General features: G+C 34.8%; 1 protein-coding gene across 3 annotated transcripts in view; it reads left to right on the top strand.

Moving 5' to 3' along the window:
* The window catches only part of LOC149801612 (furin-like protease kpc-1), a 237,224-nt gene that overhangs the window by 80,073 nt on the left and 131,178 nt on the right, over positions 1-25,973 (top strand). For all 3 annotated transcript variants that reach the window (XM_089955874.1, XM_089955873.1, XM_089955872.1), the window contains exon 4: positions 7,790-7,918. In XM_089955874.1, the coding sequence (XP_089812000.1) occupies positions 7,790-7,918 (129 nt within the window). The remainder of the gene's footprint in view (positions 1-7,789; positions 7,919-25,973) is intronic.

Genomic DNA, 25,973 nt, shown 5'->3' with positions numbered 1-25,973 from the left:
TCTCAGGCTTGGCTAATGTGGGTACGTGAGAAAGCCTGCCAGTAGCTTCTCATGGGTCGGTGGTTCTCCCCGGGTTTTCCAGGGTTCTTCCTCCACCAGTTATACTGGCCACCATGTATAGCCTATCTTGTGCTGAAAAATGGTGTTAAACCCTACAACAACAACAACAACAACAACTGCTACTACTACTACTGTACTGATCTCTGTTGTTATTGTTTATGAAGCAGCAACTCAAGTTTGATCTATTGAGAAGTTTGAACAAAAATAAAAATGTGAGCATTATTGTATACAGAGTCTGCTTGGGCCAAAGTTTGACACTCTGGAGTCTAGATGAGATATCAGGAGTCCAGTTCTGCAATTGTCAGTGGTGTAAATTGTACCTTTTGGCAAAATAAATATCCTTTATTTCTCAAGTTATATTTGATTCAGTGGCATTTGTGATTGGGAGTTGGGGTGGAGCCTAAAAATCAGAAAATTCTGACAATGATGACGCTGGACTTTTTGCTTCCTCTGCTGCCCATAGATATAGCTGGAATCTATTTGATTCCAGATTTCATCAGGACATAATTTGCAATGTGCACAACAGTTTTTCTGTGTTGCTGATTGAGCAATAGATAAGTCTTAATGAGTGTTTCTAGGGCCTTTCTTGTGGCCACACTGCACTGTTGACTGTCCTGACGTTATTCAGATTTTTAAAAAGAACTAATGACAGTATATTTATATGTTACTCATACATTTACTACTTGTATGCATTGCATACTAAGTACACTTCTGTGTATGCACATGGTAAACAATTGTAGGACCCATCTTATCTCTTCTTTACCTTTTGTTGCAACCTTTTGCTGAGGAAATGTAAAAGATGCAGACACACAGTTTGTTTTTGTTCATCTCTCTTCCTGTGAGAGTGTGGACATTATTAATATGCGTTGAAGGAAACTATGACAATAACAAGAAGAGAAATAGGAATACACATGCATCTCACTGCCCTTTAATGTTATTCTTTGTAACATAAAGACTTACCATTACCTTTAAGATGGTGTACCCAAACCCCAAAATGCATGGAAACACATGTTAACTCTATGTGTTCGTTATTGAACTGAATTCCAAAGGGCAGTAAATGTTACCAGAACATAATTTAAATTATGGAATAGATAGTGTAACACAAAGATTCAAATTAATTGTAAAAGGGAAACCGCTAATGCAGTGAACACTAAGTACAATCATTTTGCTCTGGTGACGATCTAGACATAATGTCCATATGCATGCCCCAAGTCAAGAACATGAGTGGATTGTATCATACTAACAATTCTTCACTGGGGGGGAGGATGTATTCATATCCAACTGTAGCAGTTTGCTACTGGTGGCGGTGGTGTTGTGAGGTTGTACCTTCTTACAAGGTGTCCGCTTTATTTGGCTATCATTATCTAGAGGGTGATTGCCCTCTGTGTTATTGCACGGATCGAGTAAATATTAATATAAAGTGTGAAACTTATAGGTGGAATAAACAGAGATCTGAGCAGATATATAGAACAGAATGACACAAGCCCCCCCCCCCCCCCCGTACATGGAAAAACAAAAACAATTTAATCAGTTACATGAACAACTGTGATAATGCATTACATTAGGAAGATACATTTTTTGGAATATATCTTTCACCGAATTTCAATCACAAATATATTTATCTAAATAGTCAATCTGTTTAAATGATAGAATTGGTTCATTGCCTTGTACAACTTCATAACCTGTTTATTTTGGTCCATTCCAACTTCACTATGGTGGTTGTTCTCGGTCAAGTTTGTGTGGGTAGGTAGATACGTAAGTACATAATTGGATAAGTAGGTACATGGATACGGCAGTTAATACTTAAGTGCATACATCAGTGGATACATCTGTGGAGCTATTCCCCTTGTACTTTCAAGCTTTGTTCACTTCTACCACCAAAATTGTATCCGTTGACTTTCCAGACATCCTTTCCCATTGACAAATGTTTTACGAGAGAATTTCTTCCAAATTCAGTCTTTGAGTCCCTTATATTTTCACTCTTTCAGGAAAATTGCACACTGACTAGACTTTTTCAATGAGGGTAATTTATCCCCAAGAAATTGTGTTTGGGAAACACACCCCATATTTAGTGTAACCAATCTGGAGTAAATATATTTACGACCTTTTATAACTAGGTGCCAAAATTATGGTCAGTTTGACTTAAATATTTCCAAACCTGACTCTTGAAAATTTCAAATCTGAGAGTTCCAATATAAAATCGAAGTTAACCTTCCCTTTTTAGTCATCTAATGGTTAGTAAACGAAGGCTTAATACAGAATCACTTCCTCTTCCAACACGACATTAGAAATCATTTCAGTATAGTGATTTAACAAGCACCTGTACCCGTAAATCTAATTAATTGTTCTCTTGCCCAGATTAACGTATTCTTCATAGAGCGACAGAAATTTGCATCCTTACACCAAAGGACTGGTTTTTCTGCATGAAAAGCATAAGCTACTCAATTGTGATGGGTAATATATTGTTGCTATTAAAGTGGCTATTAAATTAATCTGCATAACATGCTTCAGTTGTACATGAGGAACAAGTTTGGAATGTCTCCATTTACAATTATATATATAATCAGTGACTGAACATGCCAACAAGATTTTTAAAAATTTAGCACAGAAGGGGGCAGATTCCAAACCGCTTGAGTTATAGTCACTTCAAATTGTAGAAGAGTTGTGTTGTCAGTAATTTCCTTTTGCACTCACAGATGCTAGAAATGCAACCAGTATGTCAACATATATGAAATGACACCAACATACCACTGAGAAAAAATATCAATAGATCAAAGGACATGCTAATATATGCATCAGTACTGTATACTATCATAGACTTATATTGCAAATCACATTGATATTTAATATAGGTGTATTGTTTCACCACAATTAAGAAATTAGAAAGTTATATTTTACTTACAATTATATATACACACCACCAAATAATAAAAAAGTGTAGAAAAAATTGTACATGTTGCAATAAGTTAAAAACATACAAATTACCAGGATTTTCTCAGCTCAGCCCCATCAACTAACATATGAAATTTAAATGACGTAGTGTAGTTGAAAGATTATGTCTGATTTTGGGGTTTTGAGCTTGAGATTTAATTTCAGAAAACAGGACCAGATCTTAAATTGTTTGAGACTCAGAAGGCATTACATTATGCATGACCTGGAAACTTAAAAACGGGTTGTGTACCTGTGAAGTAAGGCCTAGTTTTGAAAGCAATTAGGCAGTTATGGGCCAAATAAGGTGCCTATTCCCAGTACTCATACTTCATTGTATGTAATTTTTCATACAAGTTTTACTATTTTTCAGATGTACAAATAATTATTGGCCAAAGTATTTTTGGGGTGCTTAAAATTGGCACATGTTGCATAATAAAGTACACAGAATAAGAGGACAAGAAATTATTATTATTTTGATGCAGTATAGGTGCACCAAGAATTGGATGGTAAGAAAACTTGCATGTATTTCTGCACCATGTCTTGGAGGGTTTGAAAATTTGCATATATTATTTTATACCCCAGTCCTGTCTTGGAGTGTATGAAAAATTACGTATACTACTGCAGAACTGCTATGACTTTATGGTCTTGAACTAAAATAACAGAAAAGAGTGAAAACCAACTAGTTAAGCAAAATTCAGCAAATAATTGTTTCCCTTGAATACAAAGTGAAAAATTTAAAAGAAACTTACAGTATTGTGAATTAAATATAGTTCTAAAAGTTCTATCAGAAGTCCAGAAGTATAAAGTATGAATGAATTCCAGTGGTGTTCAAATAAATTGCAATCTTGATTGTGCCCATTTAGCAATAGCCTGATGCCAATGACAAGTACTTGAAAATCGTTTTTACCTTGAAAAGTGCTTGAAAATAAGCCTCAGTCCTTGATAAATATCAGCTTAATTGACAAACGAATGTACAAAAGTTTCTTTTCATACCATTACATCATGTAATTGAAATAAAACTATTTGCTATTGGGTGGTTGTTGTTGTTGTTATAGAGTTTAACGCCATTTTTCAGCATGCAACAGGCTATACATGGCAGCCAGTATTAATTGTGGAGGAAGAACCCGGAAAACCCCGGAAAGAACCACCGACCCACGAGAAGCTACTGTCAAGCTTTCTCATATACCCACATTAGCCGAATCCAAGACTCGAACCCACACAGACAGAGGTGAGATGGCAGTGATCCGTAACGGAGAGTGCTTTAGACGACTTGGCCACTTGGGGCCCCGCTGTTGGGTGGTTTACAACACTTGACCAATCAGACATTTATAATTGCACACAGGCCTGATTATAGAGAGCATTAAAAAGTGTGCGAAACTTTTCCAACAATCATTCTTCTTCATCGATTTATTTTCTGCAGCAGCAGTACATCTTCGTACTTTAAATCGTGGTGAATCAGCTGTTCAAACTCTCGAAACAAAAGATAATGAAAAATATACACAAAAATGTTCACAATTTGTTCTTATTGTAAGGCCAAGCTTCTGATTTTTGCCGTACAATCTAAAATTCTGAAGTCTGCTGGAAGTCTGTTGCTGACTTTTTGGCATCGTGACTAAACTTCGGGTGTAAATTACAGCCATATGCCTGTTAACAGAAAAGCTGCTTTCTACACACTGTACTTACAGCTACATGTAAATTTCAATGAGCGATTACATGACAGCAGATATAAAAAATGTGGTGACATGCGGCATGCTTTTGCAACAGACAGTTTTTAAAATTCCACATGAAGGCATAATATCATGCAACTAATTTATTCCAGAAATCAATTTTGTCTGCCGCAAATAACTTCAGATATGCATAAATGTTGCAAATCGCTATATACGAGGTCAGTTGATGTGTTTTCGTGAAGTGTGTCGGAGAGAGAAGGTGGGTTTCGGCAATCTCCGAAAACTCTTATCACTACCAAATATTCAGGAGGCTGCATTCACACCCACCAAAGGATAAACATGTGTATGTGGCATTGAGAATATGGAAGATTTATCTGGGGGGTTTTTTTTGTGAGAGCTTACACATTTCACTTGGAGCAAAATGCCTGGGAAGTTTGTGTTCAACCCCAGTTATTGTCAAAAACAAGAATACAATACCTGGTAGTTAATTTCCCATATACTTGAATGTGAAATAATAGTGGATTATACCTCCATAATGAAACATTCCACAAATTTACCTCTACCAAATAACAGGGCTATCAACTCTGAATCTCAATCAAAGGAACAAAACTTCAGAATTATCTGTGAGCATGTCAGTAGGAGGCCTGGCAAATGCATAAATTTCAAAGGAACTTCTGATGTCCTGCAAGTTGGCTAGGCAAAGATACATACAGAATCTTGAGGATTAGCATTTAAAGGCCAAATCAGTTAAACAGACAGCTAAAAGAAAACAGACCCATAAAGCTCCGGAGGAGTTGAAGAAAAAGAAGCAAAGAATTGAGGACAGGATCCAGTATCTCGAAAAAACATCTGACAAATTATATGAAAAGGCAGAGGCGACCAGAAAAATTTCTTTTGTTGCACAGCCAATGCATTGAAGTAAGAGAAACTGTACAATCAGTCTGAATTGGAAACTATCATAAAGGAAATTGCTGACCATGTTAAAGAACTTAGTACTTAAAAAGTCAGTGGTTGTATTGTGGTCATGTATGCAAATTATATATTTTGTGTAGAATTTGAAGAAAACATTGTGACTATTCTTCTTAGTCTATTTTTTATCCTTCCATTGTATTTTGTTCTTTATATGATGATATGTGACTGTCATAAAAGCAGACTCTGATCTCCAGTAGTTGTACTTGTAGTGTAGTTGGAGTTAAGAATTTAAAGTACTGTTGACCTCGTGTACCTTATTTGCTATGTAATCTATAGGTTTTTTTTTTTGTTCTTCATATAAAGATCTGAATTCATTTGTTTTTCTTAGAAATAAAGTGTTGTTATTCTCCTGAGATTTTTGTTTTAAAATTCTCTATTATAAAGTCTCAATCCTTTAAATGGCCATTGATAGCGATACCTAAAGTGCACTGGGCATTGCTGACCTTGAATTTTTTTTATAAAGTCCTTGAAAAGTCATTGAATTTTGTCACACCAAAGGTGTTTGAACCATGCTCTTGAGAGCAGATGTGGTAGGGACTAGGTTGCAGATCTAAGGCTTATAGTACAAAATAAAACCAAGTGCCAAGAATCCTCACAAGTCAGAAACTGCACTAAATTTATATCCGGTTTTCTAGTTGTTTTCTGGCTATGAGTTTTACTGATCTTTTCATAAACTTAACTCTATAGTCAGAAAACCCTTGAATCAAACGTTTTTATTTATTCTCAGTGGTTTTCTATATTGAGATGTTAACTGTATTAATTCACTTCAAACTTCCAAAGCTTTCTAAAAGTGTCCTATCCACACAGAGTCATTAGACAGTTTTTTGATGTAATCATATCCTTATTGTGATGCATCATTGTTGGATTCAGCATGACAATGATAGAGGCAAAATTATTGCCAGGCATAAATAGCAATATTCAACAGATAATGGTTGGTGAAAATAATCAATGAAATTGTGAGCCATAACCTTTCGCCTTGGCGCTTAGCCAGGTATGTTTTCAGTTCAATTTGTAGAGGACTTGCTGCTAAATTTTGCATCATGATATTATTGTGATGATTTCATTAAAAGTGGCAATATTGTGATACAACTTTATGTTCATGATAATATCATTAATTGTTCAGTAATGTAAAAAAAATTAACAAAATTTCTTACAAAGCATTTTTTCTCCACATTGTATTTTAGATGCCAACCTTTAGCATCAATGTAGTGAGGTTGCCTAATTATGGTCTTTGTCACTGGGATATTAGATAAAAGATGCTAGAATAGGAGAGTGGCATATCAGCACCTGTAGCATATAATATAAAAATTAACTTTATGCTGTTTTCACAAGAAACAGCTAAACATTGCTTGCATTTTATTAATTCTACTGGTGAATGAGAAGAGAAGCTTATGGAAATGTCTTTCATCATTTGTCCATCATTCATCTGTTCATTAGCAAAAATTTGTTATTGCTACACTTAAATTACCTGGATGATTGCTCTGAAACTTTTCACACATTCATTCCATGATCTAGTTGGTCCTAAATAAAAATGGTGATGCTCACAAAACCAATGTGGCCACTGTGGTGGCCATCTTGAAAATCTTGTTACTGCTACTCCTCCTGAATGGATGGTCATATCAACTTGGGGATTTTACAGAAGATTTCTTATGATATCTGGTTGGTCCTAAACAAAAATCATGCTGATCTTTCGTTAGCATTACTCGTGTTGAATGGATATCATAGCAACATGGAGATTTCACAAAAAGACTTATTATCATGTCTATCTGGTCATAAACAAACACTGCGGATCTGACATCCAATGAAGCCACCATGGTGGCTGTGCTCAAGATCTTGCTATCACATCTCCACCTGAACAGAAAGTCATATTGTCATGGGGTTGTCACTAAAATTCTTATTATATCTAGTTGGTGCTGATCTAGCATCTAATATGGCCACCACACTGGTCATCTTGACTATCTTGTTATAGCTACTCCAGGAGAATGGATGGTCTTATCAACATGAGGTTTTCACTGAAAGACTTGTTATGGTGTCCTAAATGAAATGGCACTGATCTGATGCCCAATATGACCACCACAGCAGCCATCTTGAAAATCTTGTTATAGCTACTTAATGGAAATTATTATTTTTTTACATAGGGGTTTCACATTCCATTTCAGAATCGTGGCCAGGGCCTTGATATGAATGTACGAGCTGCATGGGAGCAAGGAATTACAGGAAAAGGAGTGGTAGTTACCATACTGGATGATGGCATTGAAAAGGACCATCCAGATTTGAAAGATAACTATGTAAGTAAAACCATCGAACTGCTACTGCAGTATGTATGTGTTGACTTTCCTTTTTTGCATGGGTTGCACAATAAAAACTTGCAGTTGATTTTGAATACATGCACTTATTAGGTTGAAATCAATCAGTACAGTATATATATATTTTGAAATTGCTAAAGTTGAAATAAGTTCAAGATTGAATCGTAATAAGTACATAAAAAGGGAAAAGTGAGGGGTCACCAAAACTACAGCTTAGTTCCAAAAGTGAAATTGAAACGGTCACAACTGACTATTACATCAAAGAATTTTATTGCAGTTTGTTAGTCTCAAAATACATGTATTAAAATAGCATTGCTCCTATCTTAATATTTTGTTGATGTGTTCCTTTGCCCTTAAAACATGCCATAATCTTTCGTGGTATGGAATCATAAAGGTTCCGAAAGTAAATTGCTTATTATTACCATAGTGAAGCAGCTAAGTGGTCCCTAAGCAACCTCATATCATCAAACTTCAAAGTGGTCTGGGTGGAATACCAAGATGTTGCAGTGCTTATTCCTCTCTTGCTTTATCCATATAAAAGATTTCTCCGTCATGACTTTACATTCATCACTGATGTCTCCCTGTCATTACCTTACATTCATTATTGATGTTTCCTACACATGACCTTTACTTTTATTACTATTGTCTCCTGATCGTGACCTTTAAATACATCAGTGAAGATGAATTAAATTGTTCACAGTGATAAAGCTTATCTAGGCTCAATGCCATTTGGTCTCTGCTGTTTCTTGTCCATATTTTCTTCCTAACTACCTACCAATGATAACCTTCTTTATACAGTTTTCTTTGGATCTTTCTTTTTGACAGAGATCTTTTTATATTCTGATTAAAGATGCCAGTATTATCAGCCAAACATCTACATCTGTTTTCATTAACCACACAAAATGGTTGTGTGAATAATAATAATAATAATAATAATTTTTTATTTATAGAAGGTGACTTATTAGTCAAGGACTTTTCTCCCTTGAGGCCTTCTTAAGGAAAGTATGATAACAATGCACACTGAAGATAGCAATAATTACTGTTTATTTTGACACGTTTAGTATTAAAATACTAAATTCCATTATCTATTAGAAACACATACATGCTCATGATATCTCTTCTTAAATACAGATTTTACTTGTAGTGGAAGCTTGTTCCACAGAACTGTACCAGAGTATTGGAAGCTTTTTTTAAATTGCTCTGTTCTTTGTTTTGGTGTTAGAAGGTTTCCATGTGACATTGATCTCAACTGGTATTGTGTTGAAAAAGGCCTGAATAAGTTCTAAAGATATTCTGGTGCAGTTCCATGTAGCCATTTATATAAAAGAACTGCCTTGTGAAAATCTATCCAGTCATATATTGTGAACCATTTGAGTTCTGTAAATAATGCTTTGAGGGATGATCAATAGATGCATCTAAAATTGCAAGTGTTATTCGTTTTTGAAGTTTATAAATCCTGTCAAGCTCAGATTTAGCACAATTTCCCCATACATTTGAACAATAATCCATTGTTGGAAGAATATATGTCTTGTAGTATAGATTACGAGTTTCCATAGGTAAATATTTCTTGATTCTGCTGAGTATGGCAATTTGGGATGACAGTGTTTTATTAAGCTAATCAATGTGGTCATTTCATAATAAATTATTATCTACGGACACATCTACAAGCTTTTCATGTTTTACATTCTCACTGGGAGAGTGAAAAAAAGTTGGCTACTTCTGTTTTCCCCATATGAAAATAAATGATTTATAGGTCAATTGTACAGAAATAAAACATCAGATTGTCTGATTCCAAGGGTCCATCCAAATTTTGACTGGTCCCCACTGGTATGCTAAATGTGTTACTGTAACAAAAAGTGCTGTTTAATTTGCATGAAAAAAACCTTGAGCCCACCAATGAAATGCAGTATTATTTTTAAGTTCTTGAAAGTCACTGGTAATTTACTAATTCTGAGCTCCCTGCATTGGCTCCATCTGTAGGTCCATCCAGATTATGAAGATCAGCTGCTTAATTACATAAAAAGCCATAAACTGTCAGAACTTTTACTTTGTGAACCACATCAACGAGAGGGAGCATTTAATTCTTTTGCATATAATGCAAACAACATATTGACATAAGTCGTTCTAGGATGTAAAACATCAATCAAAATAGGAGCACCACCTTAATCTAACATATTTGACATGTTGAACTGAACTTTCAGATTAGTTCTCTTTATTATTATTTGTTACCTTAATCTTGTTAAACTAATATTAATGGACCCATGCTTTTCAGGATGATCTGTTTATCCATCAAATAGAGTCATTGACAGTCAACAATAAGAACATGCTAGTGTTTGCAGTTAATTTATGTTAATAAGGTATTAACACCCATACTAGTCAGAGGTGTTTAATATTGCTGTATTTATGTTGATAAGGTATTAACACCCATACTAGTCAGAGGTGTTTAATATTGCTGTGTTAACTGCAAAGCCCTCATTATACTTGAAAATATTATGTCCCTGCCTCATCCCCTCTTCTCCCAATGAAATAGTCAGTCTCAGATGTGATACGTGTTCATTTGTCATCAGAGGCAAGTGTATATCATGGTCAAATTGCATCTGATACAGTTTTGACAATGCTAACATTATCTTCATGAAGAACAACTCGATTTTGACCAGAACCTGCTTAGAGAATCCAGAAGGTAAGTTTGAACAACAGTACCATCCATTCTTTAATGAGTGCAGGTATAAACACTAATGACACTTACTTTACTTTCAAACCCCCTATTGAACTATCAAGTACAATAAAGACTGCATCAAATAAAGTATCTGTTTTGCCATCCAATGAATTTTAAAGACAGAAACTTGGTGTAGGTTTTTAATTACTGCAAGTGTGGTTTTATATTATGTGTTTGCATGCATGTGTATGATGATGATATTAGACAATGCTAAGTCTGCCCAGTATATTTTTTTTCTGTAACTATTAAACACTTTGAAGAAAACAGACAAATTATTTATTTTTTTCAGATATTAACTTCCAATCATTTTTATAAAAAGATAGCTTATCCTTAATTGGATGATGTTGCTTTCTTTAGTCACACTCACTGACCCATTGGTATCTCAGAACACACTCTTTGGTCTAAAAAAATACCCAACACTGTCTGAGAATATGGCAGGTATGAATATCTATCTATTGCTAGTGCATAGCTAATACTTTTCTGGTAGGAAAATACTTAACTGAAAGAAGAGAATTTCATCCTCCTATTATGGTGAACCAGAATCTTCCAGAACACTAGATCAGTCCTTTTGGAGAACCCCCACACATCCTGGGCAGGTGCGAAGTCTCTCATATTGTTTGGTTGCCATCTTGTAATGTTCAAAATAAAGATTGTGGTGTTTGGCAGGGTTGGGGTGGGGTGCTCCCAATATATTATTTAATTTACTATGGAAGTCCCATCCAGGCTCGATTTTGTAGGAAGTGAAATTGGTGATAGAGAGAGGTAAAGCTCTGAGCCCCCAGCCAGCAGTGCCAACAGTTAAATTATTGAGAACACAAAGGTGAAATGCAAAGGAATAACAATTTAATACAATTCATTATTCAAATGATAATAATTTCCCAATCACTCTTCTTCCTCTCGACCAAGTGATAGCCTATTGCATCCTGTGATTTATAGTGTGAGATTGCTTTTCCACCTGTCCTTGTTTTCTACTCATCTGTATCTCTCCTATCCTGCCAGTTCCTTCCGACTTCCCTCCTACTCCTCCTTGACTGCTCCTTCTCCAATTTCTCCTCGACTCCTTTTCCTCCTCCTCCTTGACACTGCTTTCCGACTAGCCTTCGATTTACAATCGACTTCTCTACTAGTCTCTATTCCGTCTCTCTCCTAGAGACTTGGGACTAAACCACACCGGAAGTCTGTCCCCTAAAAGCTTCCTGTGAAAACACAAGGACGTTAGCATATTTCCTTAGCCATCTCGTCTCACACTAAACCAACAATCAATCACCAGATAAAGGCTATTACATTTTTTGGTCATGCATTCATGCACATTGAAATACCCATATGCTCTTTTATGGTAAACAGTGTTGTAATGAAAGCATGGTATCAACTACTTATCATACAGACATCAATAAATTGCATCACATCCGTATATATATTCCTAATCTCATCATACTGAACAATAGCACAGCAATCAGACGTATCTCTGTACATTACACTCCCACAAGTGTACACAATATTCAGATATCCATATTAACTAATTTTACACACTGCAACCATATTCCAAAGTTACAATTAAATTCAACAGTTGCAAAACCTAGAATATCACATGAATAAATGCACTAGTTTACTACGAATTAATCAAATAGCGAATTACAATATTAATTGCAATATTAATTCTAATACGAGGTAGTAATCTACATAATTCTTTACATAATCATAGCTCATATCTCAAATACGCATGTAAATTAAACACTACAAAGGTAATTCTATGTACTAATGATTCTAGTAATGAAGTATACATACTGCACATAATTACAATTACACTGCCGTAATATTCTGCAACAGTCGAGCAAATAACTCACTGACCTTTACAAAACTTTGTCTTTCCTTAGAATTTCCTAAGTTTTCCCAACAATTCACGAGTGGCTTCCCGGAGTTATTTCTACAAATTCTCAGCACGATGTTTCACAGTGACTGGGGTTTCTAGTCTAAAGTACTCGGTTAAATTCAGGTTGAAATGGTGACCACACCCTCTCTCAATTCCGATTGGATATCAATTCTACCCTGTTCTATGTAACTTAGCAGACAATGCTCCAGCCGTCTGTCAACATGGTGAGATTTACAACGCAAATAAGGTGTCCTTTGTTCTTGAACAAAGCTTTCAACGTCCACTTGTGATTTTTGACACCCAGAAAAGCTGGGCTCTCATAACAATTATGAACAGGACCACTATAGCCGCGGTGTCTAAAATATATACATGGCTTCTAACCAATTCCTTTGTTCTTGACTTAAGTAATAGCGGGCAGGCAACGTGAAAACGTAAAGAATATTAGCCACAACTGATGTGGGTCAGCAAGCGAATTATTAATTGTCTTGTGTGATATATTCTTCATGAATGTTAGGGTTACCCTGATAGATTTTAATCACTGTTTAATTAAGATCTCTTGAGAGTTTCTGACAGTTCTTCCATACATGTGCTATACATCTTGGAATTTTATTTTCCCCTTCAAAGGGTTCTAGCATTTTAAATTGGTTGTTTTATTTCTATTCAGAAATAACAATTTCTGAGCAGCAAAAGGTAGCTATTTATTTTAATTTCCTTATCCTTGCATTTTGCAGTATATGGACTCGCCTGCCAATCATTTTATTCACCTTACTATGTCATGAATTGTGACATTTTATACATGGTAAGCAGGTTGCACACCACTTGTTCACTTCATATATTGTGCTTGGTTATCAAACTTGGTTTCTTTTCCTGTTTAGCTTCAAATAGCCATTCTTAAATTTTTCTCTTTAATTATCAGTGGTATCCTACTGGCTTTTGCTAAATTTTTGGTATTCTCTTGCTGTTTTTTTAGCCTGGTTGATTTATTGAATGCATTTTCGATTGACCCGAAAGCTTAGCGTTGCTTCCTTTTTAATATTTAATCTTAGTGAAACACTTATGGTGTCTTTTTGCTGAATAAATTATATTGCTATTGTTCTTTTTCATGACATGTCATAATAATGACAATTCTCAACTACTTGTATTAAATAATGATATTGATCACAAAGATTTGCTAAAAAGATTTAAGAATATTCATTGCAGTAACATAAAAATCCCAGTAAGAAACAAATTCAAATAAATATAGAATCTCAAATGGGTAATGCTTTAATATTGAATTTATGAAACTTGTTGAATAATATCCAGCTTTTGTGAGCCTTGGGAAGAAAAAGCTGAACATTATTCAATGCATTTCATAAATTGAAATATTAAATCATTACCCATTTAAGATTCTTTTTATCACATAATTTTTATTCAGTGGAAATTATTTAGATAGAAGAAAGAATAATTTCGTTCAGTCCGACAGATGCTGCATCTTTCATTTGTTGTACGTAAAAAATACCGGTAGTCCCAATTAACAAAGTTGAACAAGTATTAAAGTTTAAAAGTAGATTATACTTTTCTTACAAACTATAAGTCAGAGAACAAGCATCCTTCTCATTAAACTGAACATTTTACACCGAGAAAATAATTTTTCAGCACAGAATGTCCAGTGTATATGATGTTGCATTGTTTGATACAGTACCCATAAGAGTGCACTTGATGATCCATGTTCACATAACCTCAAGTGTCACTTTCACAACTAAACATTGTTGCAATATTCATGTGAAAGAAGGTTTACTGGATGCAGAAATTCCCATATTTACTGTAATTCTTTAGTGACCAGATATTTGCAGTACTTGATTTGGAACAGTAGACTACAGAATATGCAAACAAATTTCATTTTGAGTCGGAATTGCATCACATATTTACTGCATAAATTTGCAGTGGTTGGATAAACTTCTTTCAGTTTGGAGACTGGTTTATGTCCAAATTTTTCTGTGAACAGAGGTAAGTTTATTTGCTTCTGTAAGTTAACATTTAAACCACACTTGTATATAGGGTGGATTCCATGCTACAGGTATACTGCCCCCCCCCTCCACCCCCACTGTCAACTGAGAAATAACCTTAACTTTACTTGTTGCTGTTGTTGTTGATCTTGTCTTGAGTTTTTAGCCATTTTTCATGTTTTGATGTGTTATACATGACATAACAAACCCCTGTGATGGTAAGTTGGCTATATTTAGACAGATGAGACCATTTTTTTCCCCCAATTTCCTTTTGTGACTTAAATAGAAAAATGGCCACCAAAATGTTCATTGAAAACAAAATATCCCAGACGGCAGGGTTAAAAAAGTTTTCCCATGACTACAGCCTATAAGAGAATATTTCACAATAATTTCATGGGCTTATTTGGAGCAATCAGAATCACATAAAGTGATTATGTTCACATGTTAAAATATCAAAATATTAAACTGCTTGCACTATAGGCAAAGTGTAATGACTATGTGATGAATAGAATTATTATGTGAAATGGATGACCATATCTGTTACAATAAAAACAGTCATACATATGCACTGAAATGGCACAAGTTTATGGAGGCCCAATATCACTATGTACATGTACCCTATGCTATAATATCTTTGGCTGTGAATTTTTTCAGTAGTGAAATTTACTAAATATTTATATTGCAGAAATGGATGTATATTTTCAAATATGATTACTTAAAATGAATTTCTATCTAGAGAATACTAACATTCCCTATCACTTTTGGAAGCAGATTTTCATATTAGGAATATTGTGTATATTGTAATTGACATGAACCCAATGCCAGTCAAAGGGAAACAGACTGATGTGCAAGACATCACTATTTATAACTTTGGGTTGCAGTAAATCATGTAACACTCGATGTGCCACTATAGTGCATATCATTAACAAGTATTTAAAACGTCCATTAAGACACTGTGATTCAAGACAAATATTCAATGCCAGTTATATTTATACACTTTAAATTGGACATATATATGCAAACACTAAAATCATTGTATAACAGTAAACACTGGCCTCCAACTGTGGCTGGTGTTGTTGTGGGAAAATTAGAACATGCTCAGTGTGGATTTGTCATCTTTGCAGGAGACGTTAAGTGCATTATTTTATTGTTAAGCAGAACTTATTCTATATATAAAGTCATTATATAAACTGTCTAAATATGTTTGCACATACCATATAGTTTAAACTTGAGGTGCCTCAAATTGCCTCCAAAACAAAGATGATTGACATCGCACAATACTCATATGACTTTAAATGTAGCACATAATAAAATTTGTCACTCATAAAGAGCATTCTTTAGCAAAACATACTGAACATGGTCTCAAAATACTATTTAAAATTTACACCATTCAAGCAATGTAAACAAATGATGTGAAACTAAATGCTTACCATGCTGTACATATATACATGCAACAAGAGAATGGTATATATCAATAAATTGCAGATCTCTCCTAAAAAGCAAATAGTTTGAATTTAGGTCAAATTTGTAACAATATAAACAGGTGGAGAAGCGAGTCATGTGCTTCTGAGCTGGAAGAGCAGCACCTTCCCTTCACCATATGGATACAGAATGAGTTGCACTCTCCCCTTGGGGAAGAGCAGCACCTTCCCTTCACCACATGGATACAGAATGAGTCGCACTCTCCCCTTGGGGAAGAGCAGCACCCTCTCACAACCAAAAGGATATTGATCAAGTCGCTCCCCTCCCCATGAGGAGGGAGTAGCACCCCAGAGTTCAGTAAGAGCTGATCATGAATCCCCCTCCCACCTGTAAATGGGTAGCAGCGCCCTTTCAGACCAAGGGACCCATTGATGTTGAGATGATTGCATCCCGCCACCCCCACCACCACCACACCCCCGAGAAATGGAGTTCTCAGATCTAAGTCTGTCAAATCTGGGGATGGATCTTCCTACAGATCTGAGTTGCCTTTAAAGACTTTGCTCAGGTACTGGTCACTGGGTGTTGAGCGCTGGGCACAGGTCTTTGAGCCCATATGTTATAGAGACAGAGATCGGTCCAAGCTCCCCCTGCTCTCCAGACTACCATTTCATCCCACAGGGGGACTGGGAATCAGCTTACAGATGCCAGATATGGGCAGGGGATCAGAAAGGCATCCCCCTTCCTTATTATCCTTCTAAACTCCTATGTGATATTGGACCTTCCTTCACCATGGACTTTTGGGCCTCGGCACCATTTCACAAAATGATGAACATCCAAGATTTTCTGAAGTTTTTTTGTATGTAAATACATGTTTTTCACTAACAATAATTACCTGTTTTTGTCATAACTTTTAGTTAGATTTGTATGTAACTTTACAGCAATTCCCAGGCAACCATAAGTCTAATTTTTTCCTCCATACATTTGTTTTTGGAGAATGAGAATAAGAGTTGTTTTTTTAACATGCTCCCTGACATTGCAACATATGCCATATTGTCTTTTCTAACAAAGCTTTTTTAAACATGCTAGTACAACGTTCTTCATAAATAAATAACATGTAAACATTCATATATGTAATGATACACATTATTTTTTTGATTAACCCAAAAGATATAAACAAGTGGGGCATTAAATCGCCAATTTTTACTAACATTTCATCAAAAATTCAGACAGAAAACGATCCCTTATATAAAGAATGTCCAAGTCAGGAAGTACATTTATTCATAGAGGCATTCCATTCAGGGTGATAAAGAATATATTGATGTAAGTAAAGAGATAAATTATTATGTGGAGAATTCTAATCCTGCAGAATGGTAGTTCTCTTCCATAGCTAGTACTCATTACATAAAACATTTTTTTTTTCTGCCTGTTTATTTGTGACGATTTCCACTTCGGTAATAGCAGCTATCTTTATGAAACTGAATGAAAAAGAAAATCATAACAGTTCTATCTGTAAACTCATCAGCATAATTTGATAGCCATATCCACAAGAAACTGGAAAAATAAATGTTTTAAAATGGTAATAATGAGAATTCTTTCATGCGGACCTGGTGATCCTGAGGCAGAACTTAATCAACTAAAACAAAAGGAAATATAAAAGGGACTTTGTTGAAGAACATCTAATATTGAAAGATTTTTTTTTTATAAATAAAAAGTCTTGGCTTGTATTATCTACATCATCTGTACAGGATTTAGTTCCAACTAGATATTGCACAAAATTTAATTGTGACACAACGATTGAATAGATAGGTTATTCTCTTGGGTTTAGTATGCATCCATAGTGAGATTAATAAACTATTCCCACTTGTAACATTCATATTTCCATTGAATTGCATATTTTTACAGTAATTCCTAATTCATCAAAGCTACAGATATTGTATGACATCCAAATGAACAACAGTATTCAGGTAGTGGACAGAATTGCATACTGTTGGGTGCTTGAATGCTGTTCAAACTAGAAAATTGAAATGATTATCTTTTCTGCAGAAATACTGTGCCTCAAGATGACTTATACAGGAAGAGAATATGTGCTACTTTCACAGATTTATTCATTTCTCTATTTAAAATATTTACTTTTTCAGAGAAAAAGGGGGAAAGCGATGAACACTTACTTTTATTTGTCAACAAGTTGTTTTGGCTTAATGGGTTTTCCTTTACACTAACTTAAAAATCCAAATAGTTTATTTTTAAAACTATTAAAATAAATAAATAAATGGAATTATCAGAAAATTTAGTCAGGTCATCTACATATGAATAGAAATATGATTTTTTTAATTTTATTTTTCTGCCTCAGGCGGTTTTTGCCTAATCTTGCTAACAATCATTTTTTTAGTTTCTTAAATGTCTAGTTCTAAACAGTTTTAAAATATGAAGGAAAAAAGAAATAAATGATTGCTGTAATAGCCAGAGAATTAAATCAGGTCAACTATATATGCATACAATAATGTAAGCAAACTTTGATTGACATATGTTGAATGGTTCTTGCCCATTGTAACTTAAAAATCTTATGAGACAGACTTACAGAAGTCCGGTCATGCGTATGGACTGGAATGAATCAATATTCCCTTACTGATTGACATAAGGCAAGTGAAATATGGTGGGCATATTTAGATACAAAAGTACCTAATATGATTGCCAGTAGCTTCTTGTGGGTCGGTGGTTCTTTCCGGGGTTTTCCCGGGTTCTTCCTCCACCATTAATAATGGCCGCCATATATAGCCTATCGTGTGCTGAAAAATGGTGTTAAACCCTACAACAACAACAACAACAACAACCTAATATTGTCAGACTTCATTACCATTGAGTTGTTTTGATAACATTGATCGTTGATCTGCATTTATGTTTTGTAACCACAAATATAGGTTCCAGTGTTTAAGTCTTTTAGTAAACTTTTCAGAATTTATAGAGCATAGTAGATACAATAAATGGAAATAATTGTAGCAAAAGTGAAGATAAAATAAAGAAAAATCTACTATTTGTGTTGCAGTGGATATCAAACAAGATTTGATACCTGTAGATGACAGAAGGGATTGCATAGGCATTACATTTACCTTCCCATTTATAATAGTGGACTCTCCTAGTTTGTCATTAGAAATGACAGTCTGAAGACCTCCAGTATGTTCATGTTTTCAAAGGAAATAAAAGCCAGTAAAAACATGGAAGTGATTAAAGAACCATTTGACATGGGTAAATACAGAAGTATGGCTAAGCCATTTCCTTAAACTAGTCAGTTAAATTCTGTATGTTTGTCAAGTTGTTGGTCAAGAATCTCTCTCTCTCTTTCTCTCTTTCTCTCTCTCTCTCTCTCTCACACACACACACACACACACACACACACTTTTTTTTGGTTATTGTGTTATCCTCATCGTTATCTTCATTGCCATCCTTTATATGTATCTTGCAGTTGTCCTGTTACATTTTACTGAATTATTACCAACTGACTATAGAAAGAATAACTTGTGCAAAAGTTTTTCTTAGACATAAATTTTTTTCCCATGGATATCTTTGTGAATTACACTTTCAAAATAGTGCAAGATTTTCTTATGTTTAAAACTTACGAAATTTCCATGCATAAACTTAAGATGAATTGTGAAAATGGGCCCTGGGCTACAAAGTAGTGAGGTAGCGTCTGCAGATCGCAGACCTAATTTGTCGTATTGCATCTACAAAATGAGAGGGGGATAAACCTTCTTCCCCAAAATGCTCTAGGCAGGCACAGAGTTGCCCTAAACCACCCTGTTGTACACATCCCTTCAGGTCCTCTACTCTTTCTTAACTTTTTTTTAAGAGGTAAGAGAAGTCCTGGTTGTTCCATAAAGCAGTGAATGAGTTTTACCACATCTTGCCCAATGATCTCTGCCCCAACTTTCAGATTCAGGTGACTCAAAATTTCTTTTGAGTTTGGAGAAACCTTCTGAGGGAAACTTTTGACCACATCTCTTGCTCCATCCTCACTTGATTACAACCAAGAAACTCTCTCAAATATTAACAAGGGGCAAGTGTGGGTATTTAAATGGAGACCTGGGATTACCTTCCAGTTAAAACACTGGTATGCTTGGAACAAAAGGTTAAGCCACACCCTTTGTCGAAAGCAAACATTTGATTAGTAATATAATTTGGTTATTAAATAAGTAGATATAACTCCCAAATAAATTTTTTTTTTATTAGGTGATAAAATAACAGAATCAAGTAAGGATGCTGAATGAGTGGTAACTTTGATTAGTTAATATATTTAATTTTAAAAATTGTTGAATACTATAATTTCCATGAGGTTTTTCCGATGGGAATTTAGCAAGTTCTCATTTAAGTCACCAAGAACGATTAGGTTTTCAGAAATACCGAGGATGTGTTCAGTGCAGATGTTGAAAGAATCCCAGAAAGAATCTTGTTCCGATGGTGACTGATACACAACTACTACTAAAGAGCATCTATTCTTTACATAAATTTGAATCCAAAGTGTTTCAATTTTTTGTACTCTTATATGTTTGAATACTAGATTTTCTTATATATAAACCATAGCTCCATGCCCATGATTCATCCTGTTTTTTCTAATGGTTTTGTGGTATCCATCAAATTTAATACCATGTCAATAGAATCGTCAAGACGAGTCTCAGATAGGGCACTTATATCCATGTCATCAAAATTTTCAATGATAAAACTCAAACTTGTTTTTGATAGATTTTGTGTCATCCATTCTTGCCAAGAAAAATTAATTTAAGCTGTGTGTCTGATGACTATTGTAGTGGGACAGACCTGGATTCAGTTTGACATCACTTGCTAGCAACAAAATTAAAGTGAGCCAAACATGAAAAATGATGTAAATATCAATAATGTACAGCAGATATCTTTAAAGCTACCTTAAACAAAGATGACTTGACAGAGAACATATGACTAAAGTCTGAAAAAGGAAATGTTGTTGTTGTGGGGTTTAATGCCATTTTTCAGCACACAATAGGCTATACATGGCGGCCAGTATTAATGGTGGAGGAAGAACCCGGGAAAACCCCGGAAAGAACCACTGACCCACGAGAAGCTACTGGCAAGCTTTCAAACATACCCACATTGGCCAAATCTGAGACTCAAATCCACGCCGACAGAGGTGAGATGGCAGTGGTCCATAACGGAGAGCGCTTTAGACCACTCGGCCACTCGGGGCCCCTTAAAAAAAGGAAATAAAATGAAATGACAAGGAATTTGTTGAATAGATTTTGTAAGCATGATGTGAATAGTTTTACCCCCTAGAAGTATTGCAAGATTAGTAATATAACATCATCATGTAGTAATATTTTCTGCTGTAGTGAGCATCTAGCTTGAACATGAAAGGGTTCTGTATGTATTCAATGCAAAACAATATTGCTACCCATATGATAGTATGACTGAAGATAGTAGAGTAAGGAATGCAAAGTGTTTATTCCAATTTTCTGGCAGTTTTACTTGGTATTAAAAAAATGCAGAAGTGAACAAGAAAAGGAAAGCTAGTGAAACACAATAAATAAAGATACATAAATTGAAAACAATGATTTAGGAATTATTGGTGAATGAAACACTGTTGAGGTAATATAACAAAATACATTACTGATGTTGATTATATATATTGCCTAGATGATATGCAACAACAGTCAGAATGTCTAACATATATTAACCAAAAAATGCTGCTGTCTGCATTATGCGTTACAAAGGAGCTAAAATATATTTATATCTGTGCACACACATACACATGCATGCATACATGCTCTGACATGCATGCAAACATGCCAGATATACATACTCAGATGCAGATACATGATTGACTTATATGTGTGGTATTTAAAGGAATGAGAGAAACAGTGAGAGAGAGAGAGAGAGAGAGAGAGAGAAGGAGAACAAGTCTAATTTTTCAAGGAATTGATTAACTCATTAACCCCAGGAGATTTTTGTCATTTTCGCCAGAAATGTGAGTTAATTAAAAACATTTTGGTTGCTGCTTCTGGAGATATCCAAATAAATCTTTTTTCAAGAGATTTCCGTTTAGATAAATGCCTAGTTGTGTTCGAAATGTCATTTTTCATTGGCGATTTCACTTGCTCATGTGCAGAAGGGTAAAAGTTGGAGGGATTTTTTTTTTTTGCTTTTGGACCCATCATTTTCATGTACTGGCCACTGTTTACTTGAAATCCCCAACTTATCCAACTTTTTTGCCAAGGCGCACCTGTCTTTGTGCAGTTCAGACTGGTCTGCCTTAGTTCTGATGCCAAAAAGTCTCAAACCCAGACACAAAATCTGATTCCAACAGTGGGCAAATTTTTGGAGCAAAATAATTGGGTCTGCAAATAAAAACACTTTCCCCTCTGTATTTTGTAATAGAAAGTCCAGATTTTTTGGTATCCTTGTAGAGCTACATCTGTCTACTGTAATACCACCCATTTTGGTGTATCTCAAATGACCTTGACGCTACAGAGCTCGGAAGTAGGGTACTACCTCTTGACACTCAAATGTGGCACCAGGAGTTAATAAGTTAATTATTGACTGCTAATTTGGTGAATACAGGTATGCAGGTAACCTACCATGCATGGTCTCTTTATATACAGTACTAACAGTTTAGTGCTAAATGAGATTAAGTCAAGGTTAACCCTGTACATGCAAGTAGCTTTGTTTTTGTGGGGTTTAAGGCCATATTTCAGCACATGATAGGCTATGCATGGCTGCCAGTATTAATGGTGGAGGAAGAACCCGGGAAGAACCACCGACCCACAAGAAGCTACTGGCAAGCTTTCTCACATACCCACATTGGCTGAATCCTAGACTTGAACCCACGCAGACAGAGGTGAGATGGCAGTGATCTGTAGCGGAGAGTGCTTTAGACCACTCGGCCACTTGGGGCCCCTGCAAGTAGCTGTTTATAGTCATACACAAAATTACATTAATTGATCACTGATTTTCAATTAAATGTAATTCCTTCCAAAAGAAAGGCCAGTGTTCAGAAAACTACTGATTCCTAAAGATCATGTTTAATGCTCAGCTTGCATCAACATGAATGCTGAAGGTGTATTGTTGGAGATTGCAAGAACTGAGGTGTATGCCACAGTTATCAGAATTTATTACCTGAGCGAGAAGAAATTGCAAAAATTGTTGGTTGTCTCATTAGTTGTGAATAGAAGTGAACAAGGGTTCAGTCTCGTGAACAATTCACAAGTACAAGATGTCTGTTTTGTATTCTGGTAATAATCCATGTGGATTTTGCTGGATTATGTCATTAGTTATCAGCAGAATGTGAACAAGGGTTCATAAACAATATTGCAAGTATATGGGACCAACCATTTAATTTTGCTAGAGGGGGTGGATGTGTGAAAATAATAGTTTAAAAAATGGCCTTTTTGGGCTAGTGGATTTTAAGTCGGGTCAAGTGATTTTTTTTAAAAATCCACTTGCCCTTTGCATACCTGCCAAACACATTACTCTTTTGGCATAATCATTACACCATTTTTCATTGAATTATGTCTTAAATTTGCCTGTATATGGATTATGCTCTTTATTGGATTTATAAATAAAAAATAATGTAATAAAAAGTTGCTCTTTATTGGATTATAAATTAAAAAAATGCAATAAAAAGTTGTGTTTGTCATTTTTATTATCATCTCTTTAGTCCCACTCATCATATATATTTGAGAATATTCTTGGGGAAAAAATGCTGGTTCACAGACCATTCTATGCTTTTAAAAAAAATGGCACAAGATGTTAATCCAAACAGACCCTATTGATGTGACTCATGGATCTTAAATGACAGAAAAATATTAGAGGAGAGGGATATATTTAAATTTTATAAGATGTCAGATCAGAAATGGACAAACCAATAGTGCTTTACAAATTTAAAAAATATAATTTGACTCACTTGCGACCAGTTTAATTTATCTCAGAATCAGGTTACCATTCTACTTAGCTGGTAAATGAATGTTGTCCCATTTTAATTCATTTGTCAGCATCTGAATCTTTGGATATGTGTGTAACACATAATGCTGGAAAGTGAAAAGAGTAAACAAAAAAAATGCCATAAGGAACAAGTCAGTAATATAGTTCCATAGATGCAGACCACCTTGGTTTAAATTCTCAAAATGGGAGATGAAGCTTGGTCAAGTCTAAGTTATGATTGCATTTGCACTGGAAATCTATCAGGCTCTGGACTTTTAAAGATTTAACATTTTTTTTCAATTTAAAATATTTTTATGGAGCCAACAGTCAGTTATTTTAGTTGACTTAGCACATTTGCTAAATTAAAATATTTCTGTTAAAATTGAAGTAGAAGGTAACTAGTATTTTCATAGGTAATAAGGTTTTGAATATATTTATGCGAAAGCTCCAGAAAATAGCCACAATTTCTGTCAAGTATGTCATGAAATTGCATTTTTGGCAGATAAGAACAATAGGTGCTGGTTTGTTTGGATGCAAACCATGCCATGCTGATATACAAGGAATATTAGGTAATTAAGTTACTTCAATTTCTCTGCCAGCACATTGTCTCAGGTAAAAGAGTTCTATCCCAGTCATCTCTCTCCAGTCTTCTAAACCAGTCTGTTTTAATAGTTTATCTTGATTGACTAGGATAAACATGGCTTACATTATATATCAGTATGATAATTTGCTACCTGCAAAGAAGTAAATGTTGATTCTCATTGACAAAACCATAATCAACCACAATATGCAGTATGCAGATTTATTTAACATAGTTTGTTAGGTGTCATTTTGTTTTGTTAGTTTTTAGAGCTACATCACCATGTTGGACTGGATAGAATATTAGGGATTGGAGACTGTGAAATTATGTGTTTTACAATTTTTGTAAGCATGGTTCTGGCTAGGTTACTGTCAGTTCAGTTTTACATTTCTTACCCTGTATACAAACATTGCCATATGTTTTCAACAGTATCAGTTCCATGGGCAGCAGCTCTTGCACTTATTGTTTTCTTTAAAAGGTGTTATAACCATTGCTAAGAAACAGCTGTTCTACAGACAATTTTTTTATTACCAAACTTGTATCAAAAAAGAAATATAAAGTTTCCAGGCATGTTTAATTTTGTTTTAAAACTGTATGAATTGTTTTATTTGTTTAGTTCTGTTGCTAACAGATTTCTTCACATTATTGTAGTTATTTTCATGAAGTTCATGTTAGTTCAAAATCACAACCGACAACTTAAATGTTAAAGATTATAAAAAAAGAACATTAAAAAGTTAACTGTCATAGTTTAATAAATCACGTATCTCTTGTTCTTTTGATAAATGAATGTTTTGCCATAAATTCAAAATGGCATTTTTCAAACTTGTATGATTACAATAAAAACTTCTGTAAACATCATCTTTTCTCAATATGTTTCTGGAACACTGTACGAATAATACTTTCTGTGTAATGAAAAAATAGGATATAATACCCAATTCATAAAACTCATGAAAAAGGAAAGAAGAAAACAAAGACATTGTTCTAGCCTGAGGTACATGAATTTTCCAATAACAGTATGTCGTCTGAGTGCCAAGGTAATGTTCAGCTTATGCTTAGCAGCAAGAGTGACATGGGGCAAGAAAGCCATTTTTCCTTTATAATTTGATTGTTTGTCTTCATCTTGAAAATTTAATGAAGGCAAATCTAATTACATTAGAAACCATTGACCTTCTTTTCACACCTGCTTCCGGCAGGTACACCAGAAGCTTTAATTATCAGTGGAATGATTAAAAGTTACAGCAATTCATAAAAAAAAGAGTAGAAACTTAATATCACACAGAAGTTGTTTTTGGCCAGGTTGAACATATCATGAACCATATTTGGTTATTCAAAAGTTTACAAAAACTTGGTTTTAATATCAGACTACCTGTTGTTATCGCATAGCTAGTACTTTTCCAGAAGAATAATACCCCGACAGAGTAACCAGATTTGGTCAGTGATAACCAGAAAGTATTGTGTATGTTCTCTGGTGGTTGCCTTGATTAATTCATTCTTTTCCCACGCATGCTGTCAGATTATTCATG

The sequence above is a fragment of the Sinohyriopsis cumingii genome, chromosome 4 (assembly GCF_028554795.1).
Source record: "Sinohyriopsis cumingii isolate HCF-2022 chromosome 4, ASM2855479v2, whole genome shotgun sequence".
NCBI lineage: Eukaryota > Metazoa > Mollusca > Bivalvia > Unionida > Unionidae > Sinohyriopsis > Sinohyriopsis cumingii.
This window is presented reverse-complemented; position numbering and strand designations above follow the sequence as displayed.